Source organism: Culex quinquefasciatus, chromosome 3 (genome assembly GCF_015732765.1).
Source record: "Culex quinquefasciatus strain JHB chromosome 3, VPISU_Cqui_1.0_pri_paternal, whole genome shotgun sequence".
NCBI classification, from domain to species: Eukaryota; Metazoa; Arthropoda; class Insecta; order Diptera; family Culicidae; genus Culex; species Culex quinquefasciatus.
The window spans coordinates 107,695,929-107,717,893 of record NC_051863.1 but is presented as its reverse complement, the minus strand read 5'-3'; the positions used below and the strand labels follow the sequence as shown (position 1 = coordinate 107,717,893).

Below are 21,965 nucleotides of genomic sequence, written 5' to 3'. Positions count from 1 at the left end.
CACGACAGCAAGCTGATTGGACGATACGAGTTGTGGTCGGATGCCGGCTTACCGGGCTTTTGAATGGCAACCACCCGGACCTGTCGCCATTCGTGTGGAATTATGTTCTGCTCCACCAACGTGTTGAACAGTTTCAACAGACGCTGCTTGGCGACGTCCGGAAGATTCTTGAGCAAGCTGAACTTGATCTTGTCCGGGCCAGGAGCAGTGTTGTTGCCCGTCAATAGAGCTATGGAGAGCTCTACCATCGAGAAGGGAGGATGGCGATTGTCCACGACCCATACAAATAAGATTTTTTTTTGTATGGACAATTGTCCACGAAGGGGGGGGGGACAGATTCCCAAAAAAGTGTCCACGTGGTTTATGGATGGTCCGTAGGGGCCTTTGAAAATGGCGAAGTTATGATGATTGGTTCCTACTTTTCATCTGTGATCCATGGAGCACTTTTTGGAGGTCCTGATCAATAACGGAGTAGCAACCACGGATAGATCCCAATGTTATGCTATTTTGTTTGTTTATTGTTCACCGTCTTCGACCAGAGTCGCACAGACTGAATATCTTAAAAACTAAAATAAAATTAAACAGTCAAATAACATAAAAAAAATCACATCGCATCAAAGAGCTAGAATTTTTCGTTTGAAACGTTCTCTGGTCATGCTAGGCTCGTACTCGTCAGATACGGAGTTGAAAATTCGGCAGCAGCGGTCAATTGGTCGGTTGTATCCATATAGAGTACGATGGAAGGGAATCCTCAGAAGGGGCTGGTTCCTCAGCGTCCGCGTTGGTCTATGCACCGTGATTTCTTCTCGGAGTTGCGGGCAGTCGATGCGACCGGTCAGAACATCGAAGACGAACATCCGTTGAAGAAAGGTTCGCCGCTTTTCTAGTGACACCATTTCCAGCAAGGTGCATCTGTCGCTGTAGCTCGACCGCCAAACGCCGTTCCTCCAAGGCAGACGGCGAAGGGCATAAAGAGTGAAACGGCGCTGAACTTTCTCCAAGCGATCACGTTGATTAGCGTGGTGCGGCGCCCACACCTGCACAGCGTACTCCAAGATGCTTCGAATCATGGTGATGTAGAGCGTTTTAAGGGCATTGATGTTCTCGAACTCAGCAGTGTTGCGACGCAGAAATCCAAGCAACGCGAACGCCTTAGCTGTTGTGGAAGAGACATGCTCCGAGAAGCTCAGCTTGCGGTCGATCAGCAGACCGAGATCCCTGATTGAGCAGACGCGGTCCATTTCGTGGCGGTCGAAGGTGTAATCGTACCGAATTGGAGCGGGTGATCTGGTGAAGCTGATGCTTTTACATTTGCTGGGGTTCACCTTCATTCCGTTGAGATTACACCACTCCTGAATCGCGTCGATGTCCTGTTGAAGAGCGACGCAATCAATGGTGGACGCCACGGTACGGAAGATCTTCAAGTCATCAGCATACAGCAGTTTTGAGACTGCAACCTTTGGCAGATGTCGTTGATGAAGAGAATGAAGATCAGCGGTCCCAGATGGCTTCCTTGGGGGACTCCAGATGGAATCGGGAAATTCCTCGATTGGACGCCACCGAGACGGACGTAGCCAAACCGCCCCGAAAGGTACGAACGGATCCATGCTGTCAGCCACCTTGGGAACCCCAGCCGGTCTAACTTAGCGATAATAAGCGTGTGGGGTACCTTGTCGAACGCTTTGGCGAAGTCGAAGTAGATCGCGTCAGTTTGCTTGAACTTTTCGAGGTTTTCATTCAGTGCGCTGACGTACGCCATCAGGTTGGATACCGTGGACCGTTTTTTGACAAAACCGTGCTGGAACTCGGAAATTACTACCTGGGCGGAAGAGTACATTCCCTCGTGGATAAGCACCTCGAAAACTTTGGGCAGGCAGGACAGGATGGAGATTGGCCTGTAGTTTTCAGCAGCCGTAGTACTACCGGTTTTGTGAATGGGTGTGATCGCTGCAAGTTTCCATTCGTCGGGAAAAGTTCCTTCAGACAGAGAGCGGTTGAAAATTACGCTGACTGGTTTAGCTAAATGCTCAGAAAGCCGTTTGATGAAGGAAGGTGGGAGCCGATCAGGACCGGCACCTTTCGATGGATCGACAGCGTCCAGGGCGGATTTTACTTCTGCTTGTGAGAATTCTGGTTGAGGAAAATCGACATCATATGTTGGAAGGTCGTTCAAATAATCGTTCGAAGCAGAAGGTGCATCCGCCTCGTACACGCTACTGAAGAAGTCGGCAAAGACGTTTGCAGCGTCCTCCAGATTCTCAGCGGTGGAACCGTTGAGCGAAATCCTTGTTGGAAGGACACTGGTACGTTTCCTGCTCCTCACGTATTTCCAGAATGACGATGGGTTGTCTTTCAGGTCCACTTGCACCCGATTCAAGTAATCGCGAAAGAGTGAGTCTTGCAGCAATTCGTAATCGATTTCCAGACGGTCGACAGCGGATTGATTTTCTGGTGTGCCGGCTTTGAACAATCTTTTACGTGCTTTCCTCAGAATGTTCCGACGATTTCGCAGATCAGCATTCCACCATGGAAGCTTCTCAGTCCGGTTGCGTGAGACACGCTTTGAGGGAACGAACTGTCGCACGATTTCGTAAAGGACGTCGTAGAAGATCGTAGTCGAAGTATTGGCGTCCTGATCTTGCAGAATGTCATCCCAGTCAATGCTGCTGAGGGATTCGGTGACACGGTCAAAGTCGCAGCGACTGAAATCCGGTTCAGCATCCTCGATTCTCGTTGCCACGCCTGGGATATCGGGGTAGTCCACCCGAAGAATGAACGGCTTGTGATGACGATCCGTTCTGAGGATCGGTTTGGGCGGCTCGATCAGTTCGACTGAGAGCGTATCGTTGACAAACGCAAGGTCGAGGATTCTTCCGTTGACATTAGCCAGCGAGCAGATTTGGAGGAGTCCCGTTGCAACAACATTTTCGGTCAGCGCCAGCTCTTGTTCCGTAGATGCGTTCAACGGAATGAAACCGTTTACGTCCACGTCAAAGGTCCATGCAAGATGCGGTAAGTTGTAATCGCCGGTTACAATAATTGAGTCATCATTAGATGACAGATCAACAAGCTCCTGAACGGCGGTCCCATGTGAGGTGTAGACGTCTGGAGGGCTGTTTGGGCGTATATAAATACAGCACACGTAGACGGTATGATTCCGGGCTTTAATCCGAACCGCAACCTGCTCGAGATGCTCGTATCCCGCAGAAAGAACACGTGTGCACGTAAAATCATGCGCCTTCTTTACTGCAATGAGCACGCCGCCTCCCCTACTGCGATCGCTCGTCAATTCGTTCCGGTCCTGGCGAAACAAGTTGTAGTTTGACGACAACTCCGCATCCACGATGTCATCCTGCAACCATGTTTCCGACAGCGCAATGACGTCGTAGTCGCTGCTGGCCAGGGCGAGGAAAAACTGCTTCGTCTTGGTACGCATACCACCAGCATTTTGGTAGTAGACGGTAATAAAGCTCAGCGTGCCTTTGGATTGCTGCAAACTTTGATGATTCAGTGCGGGACTACTGTCGTTAATTTGATTGTACTCGCCTGTGGGTGGAGGTCGGAAACCCCCGCTGCCGTGTCCGTACACAGGGTCGGGACGACTCTGATGGCTCGTGCTAACACCCGGGCTGGAACGTTGCGATGACTCGACTGTGTACGGGGGGCGGGGGCATTCCTCACTACCTTGGTGCGAGCGTCCCGACGTATCTGATTCATCAGAGCGGTGATTGGCAGTGATGAACGGCGTAATTGTGACGGGGAAGCAGGGAAAATCCACGTGGTCCGGCAGATCAGCTATTTCAGCACGTGCACATTGAAATGTACAATCCTGTTCCGGGACGGAGAATGCTGAATTGACTGCAAGTCGTGGTTGCGGTTCGGTAGTGGGCACGTAGCGTTGGCTGAAAACCTCGGGAACATCAGGTGGCAGAATAGTACTGGGAAACCACATGTACTTGCCTGAAAGCAGTGCGCGGCTGACCCCGCTTCTGGTCCCGTTCACAGGGCCGGGACGACTGTGCTGGCTCGAACTCAAACAGGAAAGCGTGTTGGTGGTGAAGGGCACGGCTGTGACGGGAAAGCGGGGTTCAACCTCAATGCCTCGGTACATGCGTCCCGGACCATCAGCGACACATCTTTCGGCGACTGCTAGCATTTCTTCGTCGACGGATCGCAGCTTACTAGAAAGTGACAACGCATCAGGGCGCGGTGAGGTTCTTAACGGATGAGTGTACTTGCCTGAGGTGGCAGCTTGGAAGGCCCCGTTGCCGTGACCGAACACAGGGCCGGGACGTGCAGCTGAACCGGAAAAATAGTTTGATGATGGTGAATGGTTTGGCTCAACTGTGTCGGGGCACGGGGCACTTCCAAACGGCTTTTGGTAAAACGTCCCATGACAGCAACACAGATGAGATGTCTGGAACATTCGAACAGCTCACAATCGGCGAAATCTAGGAGACCGTCCTAGATCGAAGTCAAACTCCCGAACCGCAACTCCCGTTGGCCAAGTATCCGCTTGAAGTGCGACATCCCGCAAGTCGTCCGGGAGCAGCACTCGATACGACACGACGGACAATTTGGAGATGTCTGCGTCTTTTTTCACGAGTCTCCGCACTTTGGGTAGCTCAGAGAGCTCAAGACATTCCTGGGTCATTTCGGCGATTTCCAAGTCGGTATGACTGGGATCTAGACGACCAAGGTACACCCAGAACAAATCCCTTTCACTGACCACTGTTTTGATCTGGTGCTGGATCGTGCGCGTTCCGCAGACTGGTTTGACCTTCGCCGGAGGTTCCTTTTCTTCGTCGTCCTCTCGTTCGCGTTTTGAGCCCGGGTAAACGACGTTAGCGTAACTCTGCTCAACCTTCTTTTCCTTCAGCTGACCGGAGAGCTCGGTCACGATACCGCTGAGCTTGTCAACCGCTTCACTCAGCTTAGCGACGTCAGTCGCTTGACCCGAATCTTCATCAACATCCATCGACTGTACGAATTGGTCGAAACGACCTGCGCAGCCATCACAAAGCCAGTAACAGTTTTTCTGGAACTTTCCGATGGCCTCAAATGCGGTACGATTGAGGCCGTCGATACACGACCGGTGAAATGCCGAGGCGCAACTACGGCAGACCATCTTCTCGATCCCAGTGATTTCCACCTCACAGGTCTTGCACTCGGTGGCCATCTTGTACGGGTCGGGAGTGATGATGTTTCACAACGGCAGCATACAGGTAAACCGCAATCAATGCACTGTACTCCAACAGATCGTCACAGAACGGTCACTCAGGATCAATGGTAATTAAGAAAATTGGACGAAAACGCGAATTTACAAACGTAAATCGATTAAAAAGTATACGCGACACAAACTTGGATGTAAACAAACATAAGCAGTGTTGCCAAAAACTCACTTTACTCTGAACTAATATGTAATGTATTAAATTAACCAAATTGTTTAACATGTAGTATAAGGAACTAAGGCCGGATTAATCTCAAAAAAGTTCTCTTGCAAACATTCTTTATCCGCAAAGGAGAGAGGAGGCGACACACAAAAAAAGAAAATCGCTCCAAAACTTCTCGAAGAAATTCAATCTGTTGCAGATTTTTGTGAATTTCTTTGAAAAAGAGCAGTTCTCTAGGATTTCGGTCATTCGATTTTTTTTTGTATTTTTTAATCTGACTGAAACTTTTTTGGTGCCTTCGGTATGCCCAAAGAAGCCATTTTGCATCATTAGTTTGTCCATATAATTTTCCATACAAATTCGGCAGCTGTCCATACAAAAATGATGTATGAAAATTCAAAAATCTGTATCTTTTGAAGGAATTTTTGATCGATTTGGTGTCTTCGGCAAAGTTGTAGGTATGGATACGGACTACACTGGAAAAAATAATACACGGTAAAAAATTTGGTGATTTTTTATTTAACTTTTATCACTAAAACTTGATTTACAAAAAACACTATTTTTAATTTTTTTATTTTTGATATGTTTTAGAAGACATAAAATGCCAACTTTTCAGAAATTTCCAGGTTGTGCAAAAATCACTGACCGAGTTATGAATTTTTAATCAATACTGATTTTTCAAAAATCGAAATTTTGGTCGTAAAATTTTTCAACTTCATTTTTCGATGTAAAATTAAATTTGCAATCAAAAGTACTTTAGTGAAATTTTGATAAAGTGCACCGTTTTCAAGTTATAGCCATATTTAAGTGACTTTTTTGAAAATAGTCGCAGTTTTTCATTTTTTTAAATTAGTGCACATGTTTGCCCAGTTTTGAAAAAAATATTTTTGAAAAGCTGAGAAAATTCTCTATATTTTGCTTATTTGGACTTTGTTGATACGACCTTTAGTTGCTGAGATATTGCAATGCAAAGGTTTAAAAACAGGAAAATTGATGTTTTCTAAGATTCACCCAAACAACCCACCATTTTCTATCGTCAATATCTCAGCAACTAATGGTCCGATTTTCAATGTTCAAATTTTCAAATCAAGACTAACATATTAAAAGGGCGTAATATTCAAAGTTTTGCCTTTTTGGAATGTTTGTCTTGATTTGAAAATTCCAAAAATATTTTTTTCGAAAAGATCGGAAAATTTCACAATTGTTTCATATATTAACATTGAAAATCGGACCATTAGTTGCTGAGATATTGACGATAGAAAATGGTGGGTTGTTTGGGTGAAACTTAGAAAATATCAATTTTCCTGTTTTTAAACCTTTGCATTGCAATATCTCAGCAACTAAAGGTCGTATCAACATAGTCCGAATAAGCAAAATATAGAGAATTTTCTCAGCTTTTCAAAAATATTTTTTTCAAAACTGGGCAAACATGTGCACTAATTTAAAAATGAAAACTGCGACTATTTTCAAAAAAGTCACTTAAATATGGCTATAACTTGAAAACGGTGCACTTTATCAAAATTTTAGTAAAGTACTTTTTGATTGCAAATTTGATTTTACTTCGAAAAATGAAGTTGAAAAATTTTTACGACCAAAATTTCGATTTTTGAAAAATCAGTATTGATTAAAAATTCATAACTCGGTCAGTGATTTTTGCACAACCTGGAAATTTCTGAAAAGTTGGCATTTTATGTCTTCTAAAACATATCAAAAATAAAAAAATTAAAAATAGTGTTTTTTGTAAATCAAGTTTTAGTGATAAAGTTAAATAAAAAATCACCAAATTTTTTTACCGTGTATTATTTTTTCCAGTGTAATCCGTATCCATACCTACAACTTTGCCGAAGACACCAAATCGATCAAAAAATTCCTTCAAAAGATACAGATTTTTGAATTTTCATACATCATTTTTGTATGGACAGCTGCCGAATTTGTATGGAAAATTATATGGACAAACTAATGATGCAAAATGGCTTCTTTGGGCATAAGGCACCAAAAAGTTTCAGCCGGATTAAAAATACAAAAATTAAAATTGAAGAAAAAGACCGATTTCGTAGAGAATTGCTCAAAAGAGGTATTAGACTATGACAAACAAACTCGCATTTTTCGCGTTTGACAGTTTACCAAGCTCACAAATATGGATGTTTTATCCCATAATGGCGTTCTTTCTGCAGTAAAATCCACTTTTGATAATCACTTTTTTTATAGGGACGAATCGATAAAACATAAAAAGCATCACGCACTTACCCTCTCCATCCTCACACTTTTATCGCCCGATCGGGATGTTCCTGAAGAATATGCTTTTCAAAAACTGCATCCTTCAAGAACGTTTCCTGGCAATATCCGCACCTGATGTGATACTCGGTCGCTTCTCCACTGCTTTTGTGCCGCCTAAAGTGGATGAAGTAGCCGGTGTTGGTGTTTGTGTTGAAATTGCAGAACGGACAATGAAACGGACGCTCCTTGCTGTGAATGCTTCGCACGTGGTTCATCAGACGCGATCTTGGTGGGAAGTTGATAGTTAGAAGATTATTTTTTTCAAAGTTGGCTCACACTAACTTGGTAATTGTGGCGAATTCACACTGGGAGCACTGGATTTTGCGCATGTTTAGATGCTTGAACTTGATGTGGTTTCGGAGATTTTTCTCAACTTTGAATGTAGCATCACACTGGTCACAGTCGTACGAGATATTGTTCATCTCTACAATGTGCTTTTTCTGAAAACAAAAAAAGGGTTTTCTCGCATTTCAAGTCTAACGTTAAAAATTGCCAACAATACCTCGTGATAGTCTTTGTTCTTCCATGAAACGAACACAGCATCGCAGTACAGACAAGCATATTTTTTCTCATGAGTATGAGAGTTGATATGAGTACGCAACTGAGAGCGATTGGTAAACTTCCTTGGGCAAAGATCACAAGCGTGAGACTTGATGCCGTAGTGACTGTTAAGATGACTTCGGAGATCGACTACGGTTTTACCGCACAAGTCGCACTGCTTTGGGACATCTTTAGTTTTACGCCTGTCGCCCGCTGAGAAGCTCTCCTTGAATTTGAGCATGTTCAACTCCTCTCTGGTAAGTTCCTTGGTTGGTTGGACTTTCCTCTCGATGGGCTGCGTTTCTTCCAAAACATGGTCAATTGTCGGTGTTTCAGTTGCCAACGTTTCTTCTAGCGTCAGTTCTCGGAAAGTGTCGTCTGTTTGGAAATCCTCACATCCAATGCTGGTGGTTTCTTCGATATCGTTTTGTGGAGAACCGGATGTCGGGGTACTTTCCCAGAAGGTGGGCTCTTCCAGCACTGGTTCTTCTTTGGTCACCAATTCAACGTTCAGCTTGTCGCAGCTTTCACGACACTGGTTCCAGAAAACTTGCAGGCCTTCTACGTAGGTCGAGCAAAGCTGACAAATTACTGCAGAAGAATAGCCATTCCACAACATCTAAAAGAAAATTGAATGGTTAGAAAGGCAACGATTACGTTTCTATTCGTAAGGCAATAAATAAACGTAAGACAAACCTTCACGTTCAGAGTCTGGTTGATAATTTCTGCATAGGTTTGGTTTTGATACACATCTCGAAAGAGGTGCTTCGTCTCGTACGCACAAGCTTGGCAAATCGAACACACAACTTCTGTGTCGGTTTCTTCAACTTTTACGTCCTCCGCATCCTGAGATTCAGGAGAATCATTCGCCTCTTGGGGTCCCGGAGAATCCACAACAGAAAAATCATCAACCGGTTCCGGCACAACTGAACCAGCTTTACTCCAAAGCGTGGCAGCCGACTCGGGAAACTCGCGGTTGTGTTTGCCCTTAAGAAACCGTTTCTTTAGTCGTTTGTATGTGCGATGGAGATCATTTGAATTTCTTCCCAGGAAAAGCTTCTTCGATTGCATGTTATTCAGAATAACTTGGAACGTTTCTTCCTGCTGCTCATCCAGCTGGTTCTCAACGTCCTTATCAATTGCATCCCTGAGAAGTTCGACAAGTTCCGGCTTGGTGAGATACGAGCAAGCAGCTTTCATGGCTGTTTTCTTCTCCGTTAGAGCTTCCCATGCTTCATCGTTCTCTGAAACTTGGGCGTCGGTTTCCTCCTCGAGCCTTCCCAAAGTTCGCGCGCTTCCGGTGGATACGGTTTCCGGCCTTGCTTGTACCTCCGCTGGACTCTACGGTAGTGGGCCCGCAGATGGATCAACGGTCGCTCGGGAAATTCTCCGTACTTGGCCATCTCCTGCTGAATATCGTAGAACAGGTGACCAGTGCTCTTGTTAGCCTGTCGGTACTCTTCCACCTTGTAGGTGAGACATGCCTTCAGCAGGGCTTGTATTTCCAGCGGATGAAAGTTGTTGCTGCGGCGAATTTGGGACATTTTGTATGGTAATTTAAGCTTATTTTAACATTAAAAACAAAATTTTTAATCAATGGCTACTCTACTGTTTACGTTTACACGAATTGTTTTATTACAGCGGCACGGATTGAGATCATTAGCCAAAACAATGCACGCTAACTAAAAATTATTAAATTATTTACTGTTAGGTCAGTTCACCCAAATGTTTCGAGTTGTTGAGGGGGTTGTACGGGGTTGTATCTTCAGGAAATCTGGAGTTTTTTTTGAAAAAAAAAGGTCCAATAAACCAAATTTTGAGTTTTTGCTTTTGGGTGTTTTTAATATCCCCAGGGTTACGAATGAGCGAGCGTGCAAAATGAGAAATGAATTTGTTTTTGAAATATTTGCCAACAGGTAAGGCTTTTCTCAAGATTATTATTTATAAAACATTTACTGGGGTAGACCACACAAAGTCCATGCACTTTTTTGAAAAAAAAAAGTTTTTTTAATGGTGTTTAGAAAAATAGCTACGCTAAAAATTCTTAGTTCAAATTCCGGGGTGACTTTGATAGTCATAGTTTTTCTTGTTAAAATCATATTTAAGATGTTCAAACTTTATTTGTACGTTAAATGTACCATCACTAAAGCAGCTGATATAGTTTTTAAGAAAAAAAAATCAATGTTTATATTTAGTTAACTAAGTTTATAAGCTTTTTAACAAAATACATTAAAATTTTAGGTAAAATTGTTAAAAAGTCGGAATTTTGCCAGTTTTTTTTTATTAAACTCGTTTTGTTTATTAAATTATTATTATTATTATATATTCAAAGCACGAATCACAAGTTTTCACATTTTACATGAAATTTGTTCAGCTGAAATTGCCTATAAATTTGGAGATTTTTTTAAATTGTGTTTCAAAAACACATATAGTTATTATTTATAAACTTATTTAACCTTCTCCTAGAGGAAAATTGTCCAATGAATCCGAAAATGCATTCCGTCTACCGATTCAAAATCATGTTCATTGAGAAAATCATGACACTTTGAGAAGTTTCAAATAATGACATTCATCAACATTTTCTTAACTATAGTTTACTAACTTTTAACTTTTCAAAATTTTATGAAAAGTTCTTCTTGAGGTACTTTGAACACTATCCATTTTTGCCTTTCTTACTAATGAAAGGTATAGGGTTTGCTTTTGGCTCGTACTCAAAATCAAGCTTCGTTAACAAATCATTTCTCGAGAAATATTCATTCGAAAAATCTGCAAAAAATCACGGACGATCGATTCTCGTTGCCGCGTCGACAAGTTGTCAAGTTGATCTTCACATGCAGACTCGAGTAACGCTGGCGCGTGATGTTGGCGCGTATAGAGTTTTGATACTAGATAACCGGTTGCGGTTGGACTCGCAAAAGGTCGTCAGTTCGAACCCCGGGGTCGTTAATGTGGGGAAGGCCAGCTACACTTTGAGTTTTGTGAAAAAGTTACCTGCCGCAAACATCGTAAACTGTAATTATCATTATAATGATTATCCGCCCATTTTAAATGTTGCTCCAAATATCCAAATTTCAGCTTGTAAAAAGAAGAAGAGTTTTGTGCATGCAAAAATAAATAAAGAAATGCTGAAATAGATTTACCGCATGGAACACGAGTTTCCCTTCGGAATTCCTTCAGTACATACACAATTTAATTTCAACTTGAATTAGACATTTTCTGACATTTATTCCAACAGCAAAACAATAAATATATAAAATCCCAACCCCTTACACCTTAATCGCCCGATCGGGGTGATCCTGAAGAATATGTTTTTCAAAAACGGAGTCCTTCAAGAACGTTTCTTCGCAGTACCCGCACCGGATGTGATACTCCTTCGCTTCACCACTGTTTTTGTGTCGCTTAAAGTGAATGAAATAGCCGGTGTTGCTGTTTGAGTTAAAACTACAGTACGGACACTGGAACGGACGCTCCTTGCTGTGAATGCTGCGCACGTGGTTCACCAGTCGTGTTCTGAGCGGGAAGTTTATAGAGTTAAACTGTGTTGTATTTACGTAATTAGGTCGGTCACACTTACTTGTTGATTGTGGCAAAGTCGCACTGGGAGCACTGAAGCTTACGCATTTGAAGATGCTTGAATTTGATGTGATGTTGGAGATTCCTTTCCACTTTAAACGTAGCATTGCACTGGTCACAGTTGTAAGAGATGTTGTTCATCTCCACAACGTGCTTTTTCTTAAAGAAGATGTATTTCAGTTTTATTTCTTACCGTTTTTTTTTTTTTGCCAGACTTACCTCGTGATATTTTTTTGCTCTGCCACACGTCGAACACAGCGTCGCAGTACGAGCAAGCATATTTTATCGCGCCAGTATGAGTGTTGCGGTGAGAACGCAGCTGATGACGACTAGTAAACATCTTCGGACAAAGGTCACAGGCATGCGACTTGACATTGTAATGACTATCGAGGTGAGTTTTGAGGTCGATTACAGTTTTACCGCACAGGTCGCATTGCTTTGCCCTCTTATCTTTGCGCTTGGAGCTCGATGGCAAGCTCTCCTTGAATTTCAGCATGTTCAGCTCTTCTCTGGTCAATTCTGTGGTCCGTTGATCTTTACTCAGAGCCTTGCTCTTGTCGATGGAATGTGTCTCTTCCGAGTCAATCGTCGGATTTGGTGTTTCTGTCGACAACATTTCTTCAAATGCATCATCGATATCATGCGCTGGGGAACTTGCACCAGAGTTGTTTCCCCAGAAGGTGGGCTCTTCCAGCACTGGTTCTTCTTTGGTCACCAACTCGAAGTTCAACTTGACGCAGCTTTCCCTGCATTGTTTCCAGAAAATTGGTAAGCCCTCAACGTAGGTTGAGCAAAGCTGACAAATTACTGCAGAAGATTGTCCATTCCACACCATCTAAAAGATAAACTTCTTATTATAAAGATTTTAAGATCATTTTTCAGCAATTGAACCTACCTTCACGTTCAAAGTCTGGTTGATAATTTCCGCATAGGTTTGGTTCTGATACATATCTCGAAACAGGTGCTTGAACTCGTACGCGCAACCTTGGCAAAGCGAGCAAACAGCTTTTGCGTCGATTTCAACGTTGTCCTCATTTTTATGAACAGGAAAAGCCACAGCAGAAAAGTGGGGATCGACCGATTCCGGCACAACCGCTTCTACTCTAGTCCAGAGCTTGGCCGCCGACTCGGGAAACTCGCGGTTATGTTTGCCTTTGAGAAATCGTTTCTTCATCCTGTGGTAAGTCCTAAGGAGATCATCTGCATTTCGACCTACAAAAAGCTTCTTCGAATGCATATTATTCAGAATAGCTTTGAACGTTTCCTCCTGCTTCTCATCTAGCTGGATCTCAACGTCCTTCTCAATTGCTTCCCGGATAAGTTCGGCAAGTTCCGACTTGGTGAGATACCGGCAACCAGCTTCCAGGAGGATTCTCTGTTCTGTAAGAGCTTTCCATGTTTCATCGTTTTCTATAACTGAACAAATCAAACGTTTTATTTAAAATACCATTAAAAAGAGATCTTCAATATCCACCTTGATCATCGGTTTCCTCCTCGAGCCTTCCCCAAAGTTCGCGCGCTTCCGGTGGATACGGTTTGCGGCCTTGCTTGTACCGCTTTTGAACCCGCCGGTAGTGGGCACGCAGATGGAACAACGGTCGCTCGGGAAATTCTCCGTACTTGGCCATCTCCTGCTGGATGTCGTAGAACAGGTGGCCAGTGCTCTTGCCAGCCTGTCGGAACTGTTCCACCTTGTAGATGAGACATGCCTTCAGCAGGGCTTGCACTTCCTGGGGATGAAAGTTGATTCGATGACGTTGCACGATGGACATTGTGAAGGGTTTTTTTGTTCACTTTGAATTATTTTTAATAGCGCGAAATTCAACAATGTTCTTAACAATTTTTTTACAACTTTTTGTTTACGTTGTTTCCGTGTTTGCGATTGTTCTGTTTATTTACAGCGGAATAGATTGAAATTATCTGTCAAAACATGATACGCTAAATAAAATTGACTTAATGATTTGATTTATTCCAATTAACCCAGTTTATCCTACACTGGTAAACAGCATTACACTTTTTTCAGTTCATTTTTTCACACTTGTATGGGATTTTTCAGTTCAAGTATGATTACACACTTTCGTGTAATTATACTTGAACCAACCCCCTGGCACCATTGTAAATGGCTAGAACGTTTGACAGTCACCAAAACCTCGAAGAGCCCACGTAGTAGTATTAGTGAAGAGCCCACGTTGTTAATCGTGGGCTCTTCACTAATACTACTGCGTGGGTTCTGTGAGTGTAGCAGTATTGGTGTTGTCTGTTTGTTTACACCAAATTTTCAAGAAACATCTCTTTTGTGTGTGCAAATCTGTTACGAAAAAAGATGAGAACTGTTGCTTCCGATTGACCGGGAAGATTTGCCGGGTAGTACTGGACCGGGGACTGGCCAAGTCCCGCTGTTGATCCTTCCGAACAACTCGCTGCAATCTCCGGCAGGGAGTAACCGACCAAGTGCAGAAACATCCTGGCCAACTCCGCTGTCGACTCGCACAGAGAATCGAAGAAATCGCGTGCTTGTGTAGAATCCGACCTTTCGTAGACTCACAAGAAGTTCATCGCGAAGTGGTCCGAACAAATCTGAACTTTGAACTTGCAAAACCGTCTTCATCGCCACTTCGCGGGGCATTTATCCATAGTCTCTGGCGGATAGGGTCCTTCGGGAACTTGCGATTGGAAATCCGTCCCATGCCGTTATTTTTTCATGGAAATCATTTCAACATTATGAAATAATGCCTTTTTCTACCACGCGGATTGTTTATTTTCAAATTTTGACAGCAAATGCGTTCTTCATCTTCTTTGTCGTCTTCATGTTCGCGTCGAACATTTAGGTTTCATAAACATGGCCGTCGTGACAGAGGGCTGACTTGAACTGAAAAATCCCATAGAAGTGTGTAAAAGTGAACTGAACAGTGTGTAATGTTGATTATCAGTGTAGTTTATCGAAGAATGTTAGGGCATCTCCACCGCAGACACTTTTCAACTATTCATACACTGAAAACTTGCTGAAAACCCAACCATGGTAGTTGCTACCGTATTAGGTTTTACAGCGTGACGTCACCTGAGTCGGGCGGAGAAGAATACACCTAGTTGTCAGTGTCAGCCACTTGCGAACTGTCAGTGAGAGCCGCCTTCAATTTTTGTTACTGTTCTTATTTGGCTAGAGCAGTATTGTGTTTGAAGGAAAATAAATTTAAAAAAGTTTTTAAATTTGCAAATGTTTTTTTCAGACTGAGACAATTCATTAAATACAAAAGAGGATAAAATAAAATAAAATAATTAACTTTATTTATTTGTCAATTTTTGCTAATTTTTGATAAGATTTAGTTGAAAATATGTATTCATGAGATATATTTCCAATATGACCATAAATCAATCAATGTTATGTCTTGCATACATGTACTTAAACTAAGACTTATTTAGTTAGTAGTAGTTAGTCAATGTGTTTAAATATATAAATCGTTCAGTACAACCCGAGCTGTGGAGGAAGTGAAGCAAATTCTTTGAACGAATATAGGAACAAAGAAGGAAAAACGGCGAGCTGGAGGTTGACATAAATAAAAAAGAAGCAGAACGTTTTCATTTTTTTTTTTGAAAAAAAAATCATCGTTGGTAAAATTTGCCTAAAAATTAAGATCGTTCAATTTAACATTAGCCACCGTTTTTCAAACAATCGCTCTGCAAAGCCGGCATCTCGGAAGAATGATCATGTCACAGCGAATTCACTTCACTTCCTCCACAGCTCGGGTTTTGCATTTTATTGCAACCAGAATGGAAAATGACAGAAAACAAAGTCCGGCAGTACCGGCGCTTACGACGCTGTAGTTTCCAGCGCTGTCGGGTGCGGTTCCGGATATAAACAGAAGGATCGTCTTCGACAAGCAGGAAGCAGCAAACAAAATACTGGCCCCTCACGCCTTTGGAGTCACGAAGGAACAAGGCAAGGAGGTACTCTACAGTTCGGCTGAGCTGTGGAGGATCTTCAACGAGTTCAGCTCCCAGCTAAAAAATCATTATTTTTATGTAACTTTCATGATTTCCGGTCCTACCCTCGTCTCGGCACCGAAGAGGACCTAATAAAAATAAGTTATGAATAAAAAAAAAAATTGGCGGAGAAAGTTGCATCACATGAGTCAGGCACGATCTTGAGCACTATTTTGAAATGTGCTGCAAGAAAATTTGTATTGTCAAGAAGGGCAGATGACGACTGACTGGAAATTTAAATGGGAAGAGAAATTATCTTGCACAAAAAATAAAAACAACAACAAGAAAATGAATAAGAATAAGAAGACCTCTTCGCTTCTCCCTCCCAGGACGTCACGAGCGCACACGCACACACATTTTTACTGAGACACACGTGCAAAAATGTAAACAGTGCAGCCAAGCTGTCAAATTTCTAACCTCCAAATCGAGTCGGCGTAAAACCTAATTGTAGGGTTAAATTGAGAACACGCACCGACGTATTTTGCTGAAAACATTCCGTGCTTGGATTGACTGATCAATGCAGTCAGTTTTACCACAGTCTGTGGTCTTACTGTGTCTGTGGTTTTACTATGTCGTGAGCGGCATGGTAATCACGATATTTAAAATGCTTTTTTTTACAAACAACACAAAAAACATTGTTTTGATTGATACATTCTAAATCATGATTTGAATTTTTTTCTTAAACAGGCAAAGCCACCAAATGGCCGACCGGGAATGATGCCTTTCAGATCCCTAATTTGGAATGCATACACCCGTCCGGCAGCAGCTAAAGATTTATGCTTTCCCACGTCGCAGAGATAAGTCGTTGAAGTGGGCTGAGTTTGACAATTCTGAATCTACATGAGAGGAAGCTCCGAGTTTTTAGTTAATTATTCGTTGGGAGAAGAGGCAGGGGGGGCTGAATGGTCCACCTAAGTAAAATGCACCAAAAATCATAGAAAAACATGCAAATTCATGAATTCAGTGTAGCAGGCTTATGCTTTGGAATGTTCCCTTCAATGTTGTATACTTGGTTGAGGATTTTTTTACATAAAAATATGTTCTTTCGACTAACTTTACAGGGTGCGGGGCAGAATGATAGAAACAAACCTTTTCTTGTAATACAACATTGAAGGGTGTGAAGAAATGACTTAAGGGACATTTCCAACATAGCTTTCATGAAGTTTGATCACTTTTTTAAAATAGTCACTTACCAAAACAAGCATTTTTGAAAATAGTGTAAATATGTCTAAATAAGGCACTATTTTCACAAATAAGCATCAACAAAACAATAAAAAAAATCATCTAATGTTGCACTAAAAGTAATTTGTGAAGCTACCGGGAGTGAAATAGTCCATTTAATTTGAACTGCATAACTTTTGATTGTTTTTATATGGCAGGAAAAGGGTAGCCCATTCTGCCCTCAAGTGGATTTTAATTTAACACTTCCACTACCAAAACTCTGATTGATTTGAAGGTTCCGTTCTTGTTTGTTTACCTTGGTAGTACCATCTAGTAACATTATAAAAACTTCGAAATAAACAAGTCTTGCGACCAGTCTTCCCGAAACGCGCGCACGCCGTACACGCCGTACAAGTTTTCAGTGCAGATGAACCTCAAACACACCAGGCTGCCATGTTCGAGTTCTCCCCGCACGGCGCACTCAAGTTTACACGCGGTGTAAACACGGGGTGCACACCTCGGGTACAACCAACCCCCTGGCACCACTGTAAATGGCTAGAACGTTTGACAGTCACCAAAACCTCGAAGAGCCCACGTAGTAGTATTAGTGAAGAGCCCACGTTGTTAATCGTGGGCTCTTCACTAATACTACTGCGTGGGTTCTGTGAGTGTAGCAGTATTGGTGTTGTCTGTTTGTTTACACCAAATTTTCAAGAAACATCTCTTTTTGTGTGTGCAAATCTGTTACGAAAAAAAGATGAGAACTGTTGCTTCCGATTGACCGGGAAGATTTGCCGGGTAGTACTGGACCGGGGACTGGCCAAGTCCCGCTGTTGATCCTTCCGAACAACTCGCTGCAATCTCCGGCAGGGAGTAACCGACCAAGTGCAGAAACATCCTGGCCAACTCCCGCTGTCGACTCGCACAGAGAATCGAAGAAATCGCGTGCTTGTGTAGAATCCGACCTTTCGTAGACTCACAAGAAGTTCATCGCGAAGTGGTCCGAACAAATCTGAACTTTGAACTTGCAAAACCGTCTTCATCGCCACTTCGCGGGGCATTTATCCATAGTCTCTGGCGGATAGGGTCCTTCGGGAACTTGCGATTGGAAATCCGTCCCATGCCGTTATTTTTTCATGGAAATCATTTCAACATTATGAAATAATGCCTTTTTCTACCACGCGGATTGTTTATTTTCAAATTTTGACAGCAAATGCGTTCTTCATCTTCTTTGTCGTCTTCATGTTCGCGTCGAACATTTAGGTTTCATAAACATGGCCGTCGTGACAGAGGGCTGGGTACAACGCCGTGCGAGCGAAGAGTGTGTAAAGAGACGAAAAAATGACTGCTTCTCACTCTCTCTGTGGCAAACACTGTAGTGTGCAGGGTTGCCACAAATACAGATTTATCTGTATTTTACAGATTTTGAGGTGATTAGGTCATACAGAATCTGTATATACAGAAATACAGATTTTAAGGAAAACATACAGATATACAGATTTTACAAATGTTTAATTAAAATTAAATAATTTTCCATTTTGTTTAAATTGCTGAATGAGCCCAAACATTAAATGTTTGATTGTATGGCATTTTTACGCATTAAAAAACGATAAGGAATGTTTATTTTTCAAAAAATTGTTTGAAAATGTCAGTACAGATTCCAAATACAGATTTTCGTCCCCCTTATACAGAATTAAATGTGGCAACCCTGGTAGTGTGACTGCAGCGGAGAATGAAACACCGCTTTACAGCAGAGGGAGCGTGAGGGAACTATTTTTGTCTCTTTTATGCGTCGTCGGCTTGCTCGGGGTTTGTACCCGGGGTGCAAGGTTCGGTTTTAAACTCGAGGTTCGTGTGCGCGTACAGACTGTACACGGCAGAGTTTAGGTTTGCCTGTACGCGTGCACACGCGGTGCTGGTGTTTGATCGAGTACAGAAAACAGAGAACGCGGTGCACGGGGATCACTGCTTGCGACAGAGCTTGCGACTCTTTAACACCTAAACTCCCAAGCTCGAGAAAAAGGGGGAGTTTCCATTCCAGAACCGTAAAAAAAACAAACGACAAAAAATTCGATACTTCAAACCGTTATCGCCCGATCCGGATGGTCCCGAACAATGTGCTTTTCCAAGGCGGCGTCTTTGGAAAACATTTCCTCACAATACCCGCACTTGATGCGATACTCGGTCGCTTCTCCGCTCTTTAAGTGGATGAAGTAGCCGGTGTTGCTGTTTGAGGTAAAGCTACAGTACGGACACTGGAACGGACGCTCCTTGCTGTGGATGCTGCGCGCGTGGTTCAGCAGGCGTACTCTAAATGTGAAGATTGAAAATTTAAAGTTGTTTTATAAACTGGTTGCGGTTACACTTACTTGGCAATTGTACTGAAATCGCAGTCGAGGCATTGCAGTTTACGCATATTGAGATGCTTGAATTTGACGTGGTTTCGGAGATTTTTCTCCACACTAAACGTGGCCTCGCACTGATCGCAATCGTGTTGGAAATGTTGTTGATTTCGGCGATGTGAGTTTTCTGAAAATGTTTGATCTTTATTAATTGTTAACTGGAGAAAAAAGCAGCTTTTCAAATACCTCGTGATAGTTTTTACCCGGCCACGTGTCGTAAACAGCACCGCAGTACGAGCACGGATATTTCCTCTCCCGAGTGTGTTTGTTTCGATGCATCAGCAACTGATTTCGGTTGGTGAAGCGTTTCGAGCAAAAATCACACGCTTCCGGCTTGTTTTTGTAGTGGCTGTTGATATGACTTTTGAGGTCGAGCACGGTTTTACCGCACAACTCGCATTGCTTTGGCTTTCTTTTCCAGTATTTGCACCGACTTTAGGGTGCATTAGGGTGTAATATGGTTGTATGGAAAAAAATAAAGTTGTCCAAATTTAGCGAGCACAGCAATTTTTCAGTTCCTTTTGGGGTCCTAAACAACTCCCCAAAGTTTGGGAACGATTGGTTTAGTCCTCACTTTGCGCAAAGCGATTCAATTTTCCATATACAGTAGTTGTTCGGTAACTGGGCGTTGTTTAACTGGGCTGCTTTTTAACTGGGCGCTCGATAACTGGGCCGTAGCCCAGTTAAAAAGCAAACAAACGTCAAAAAACCAAAACAAACCGAAATCACCGAGGGGTTAATGGATGCAAAAATCATGTTCAACAAATAATTTTGTTTTTTTTTAACATTTATGTAATTTCAAGTCACAATTAGAAAAAAATGAAAAGTAATCATTGTAATTGAATTTAAGTAACTTTTATTTTTATATTTCATCAAAAAATATTATGCATCGGTAGTTCCCTCGTTATTTTTCGTTCAACCCAGTTAGCGAACAGCATTCGGTGACTGGGCTATGTTCTCAGCCCAGTTACCGAACAACTACTGTAAATTTGTATGGGAAAAACCATTTTTTTGGATTTCGATATTTATAAAATCCACGTTTCACGCTGTACTAAAACCGGATTCATATTCGGATGCTCTAGAAGGTGCTCTACAACTTTCCCGAAGAGAGTATGGTGCTAACTTGCTCCTAAAAAAAGATACAGCGTGTTAAAAACTCGTCTAAAATGTGTTTTTTGCTCGAAAATCACGTTTTAGACGAGTTTTGAGGACGCTGTATCTTCTCTTAGGGACATGCTAGCACCATACTCTCTTCGGGAAAGTTGTAGAGCACCTTCCAGAGCATTTGAATATGAATCCGGTTTTAGTACAGCTTAAAACGTGGATTTTATAAATATCAAAATTCAAAAAAATGGTTTTTCCCATACAAATTTATATGGAAAATTGAATCGCTTTGCGCAAAGTGAGGACTAATCCAATCGTGCCCAAACTTTGGGGAGTTGTTTAGGACCCCAAAGGAACTGAAAAATTGCTGTGCTGGAAAATCGATTTTGATATTACACCCTATTGAGCATGTCTCGGGCATCTTCTGTAGGGTCCTCATCTGGTTGGGCGTCAACTTGAACTTCGACTGGCAGTGTTTCTTCTTTAACAGATATCTCATCAAGAGTATCGTTTGTCTGAAAATCTTTACATTCAAGGCTGTTGGCTTTCTCGTTGTCGTTTGGCGGAGAGCCAGCTCCGGATGTTGTTTCACAAAATGATGGCTGCGGTTCTTGTTTGGTCATCAAACTCAATGTTCAGCTTATCGCAGCTTTCCCTGCATTGATTCCGGAAAACTGGTAACCCTTCGACGTAGGTCGAACAAAGCAGACAGATTACTGCAGAAGAATACCCGTTCCACAGCATCTGGAAGAAAACTGAATTGCTAGAAGGTCAATGATTACGTTTCTTTAGTTGGACAAGTGCGTGGCCGAATGGTTACGCTGTCCGCTTTGTAAGCGGATGATTCTGGGTTCGATTCCCATCTGCTGCAACCTTCCATCGGATGAGGAAGTAAAATGTCGGTCCCGGCCTTGGTTGTTAGGCCGTTAAGTCATTCCAGGTGTAGGAGTCGTCTCCATGCCATAAGTACAAACAACACACCAAACCAAGCCTACTCCGGTGGAATCGCTGGCGGCGGTTGGACTCGTAATCCAAAGGTCGTCAGTTCAAACACTGGGGTGGAAGGTTCCTTGAAGTAAAAGAGGTTTGGGTGCTCTCCCCATTCAAGCCTTCGGACTCCTAGGTTCGAGCAGAAACTTGCAATAGAGACCACAAAAGACCTGGGGGTCGTTAATGTGGATGGTTTGTTTGTTTTGTTGTTGTAGTTGGACAAACCTTTACGTTCAGAGTCTGGTTGACTGACTTGACTGATGATATTTTTACTTATGATACGATAAAACACATCATTATCCTCAACTCTGCTTGAATGCTTTTAATTTATGTTGATTTTCGCAATAAAACTCATTATTTAAAAAAACTCGTTATCAGGCCCTTTCAACTTTCCAACTGTTGTTCATAATGGGCCCTTTCTAGATGTAATTTCAAAGAGAATTGAAAGGGCACTAAAGCGCTGTCATCCGATTGTTGTGTTGAATGATGTTTATGGGACCTTTTGTTCAGTTAGAAATAATGAGGAATTCAGCGAACATTATGT

General features: G+C 42.5%; 3 protein-coding genes across 3 annotated transcripts; all 3 read right to left on the bottom strand.

The window, feature by feature from the left end:
• Positions 1-7,577: 7,577 nt before the first annotated feature.
• LOC6052230 (zinc finger and BTB domain-containing protein 14) lies at positions 7,578-13,688 on the bottom strand. Its single transcript, XM_038262364.1, has 5 exons — positions 13,277-13,688; positions 8,907-9,479; positions 8,173-8,829; positions 7,953-8,110; positions 7,578-7,895 (listed from the first exon to the last, which is right to left on the bottom strand). The coding sequence occupies exons 1-5, from the start codon at positions 13,553-13,555 to the stop codon at positions 7,652-7,654; spliced, it is 1,911 nt and encodes a 636-aa protein (XP_038118292.1). The 5' UTR covers positions 13,556-13,688; the 3' UTR covers positions 7,578-7,651.
• LOC6052231 (transcriptional repressor CTCF) lies at positions 11,404-12,197 on the bottom strand. Its single transcript, XM_001868494.2, has 3 exons — positions 12,003-12,197; positions 11,785-11,942; positions 11,404-11,720 (listed from the first exon to the last, which is right to left on the bottom strand). The coding sequence occupies exons 1-3, from the start codon at positions 12,060-12,062 to the stop codon at positions 11,477-11,479; spliced, it is 462 nt and encodes a 153-aa protein (XP_001868529.2). The 5' UTR covers positions 12,063-12,197; the 3' UTR covers positions 11,404-11,476.
• LOC119769529 (zinc finger protein 711-like) lies at positions 13,565-21,335 on the bottom strand. The gene is made up of 5 exons (XM_038262365.1): positions 20,828-21,335; positions 19,514-19,760; positions 19,295-19,454; positions 19,010-19,235; positions 13,565-13,670 (listed from the first exon to the last, which is right to left on the bottom strand). Exons 3-5 carry the CDS (start codon positions 19,339-19,341, stop codon positions 13,629-13,631), a joined length of 315 nt encoding a protein of 104 aa, XP_038118293.1. The 5' UTR covers positions 19,342-19,454; positions 19,514-19,760; positions 20,828-21,335; the 3' UTR covers positions 13,565-13,628.
• Between the last annotated feature and the right edge of the window lie 630 nt (positions 21,336-21,965).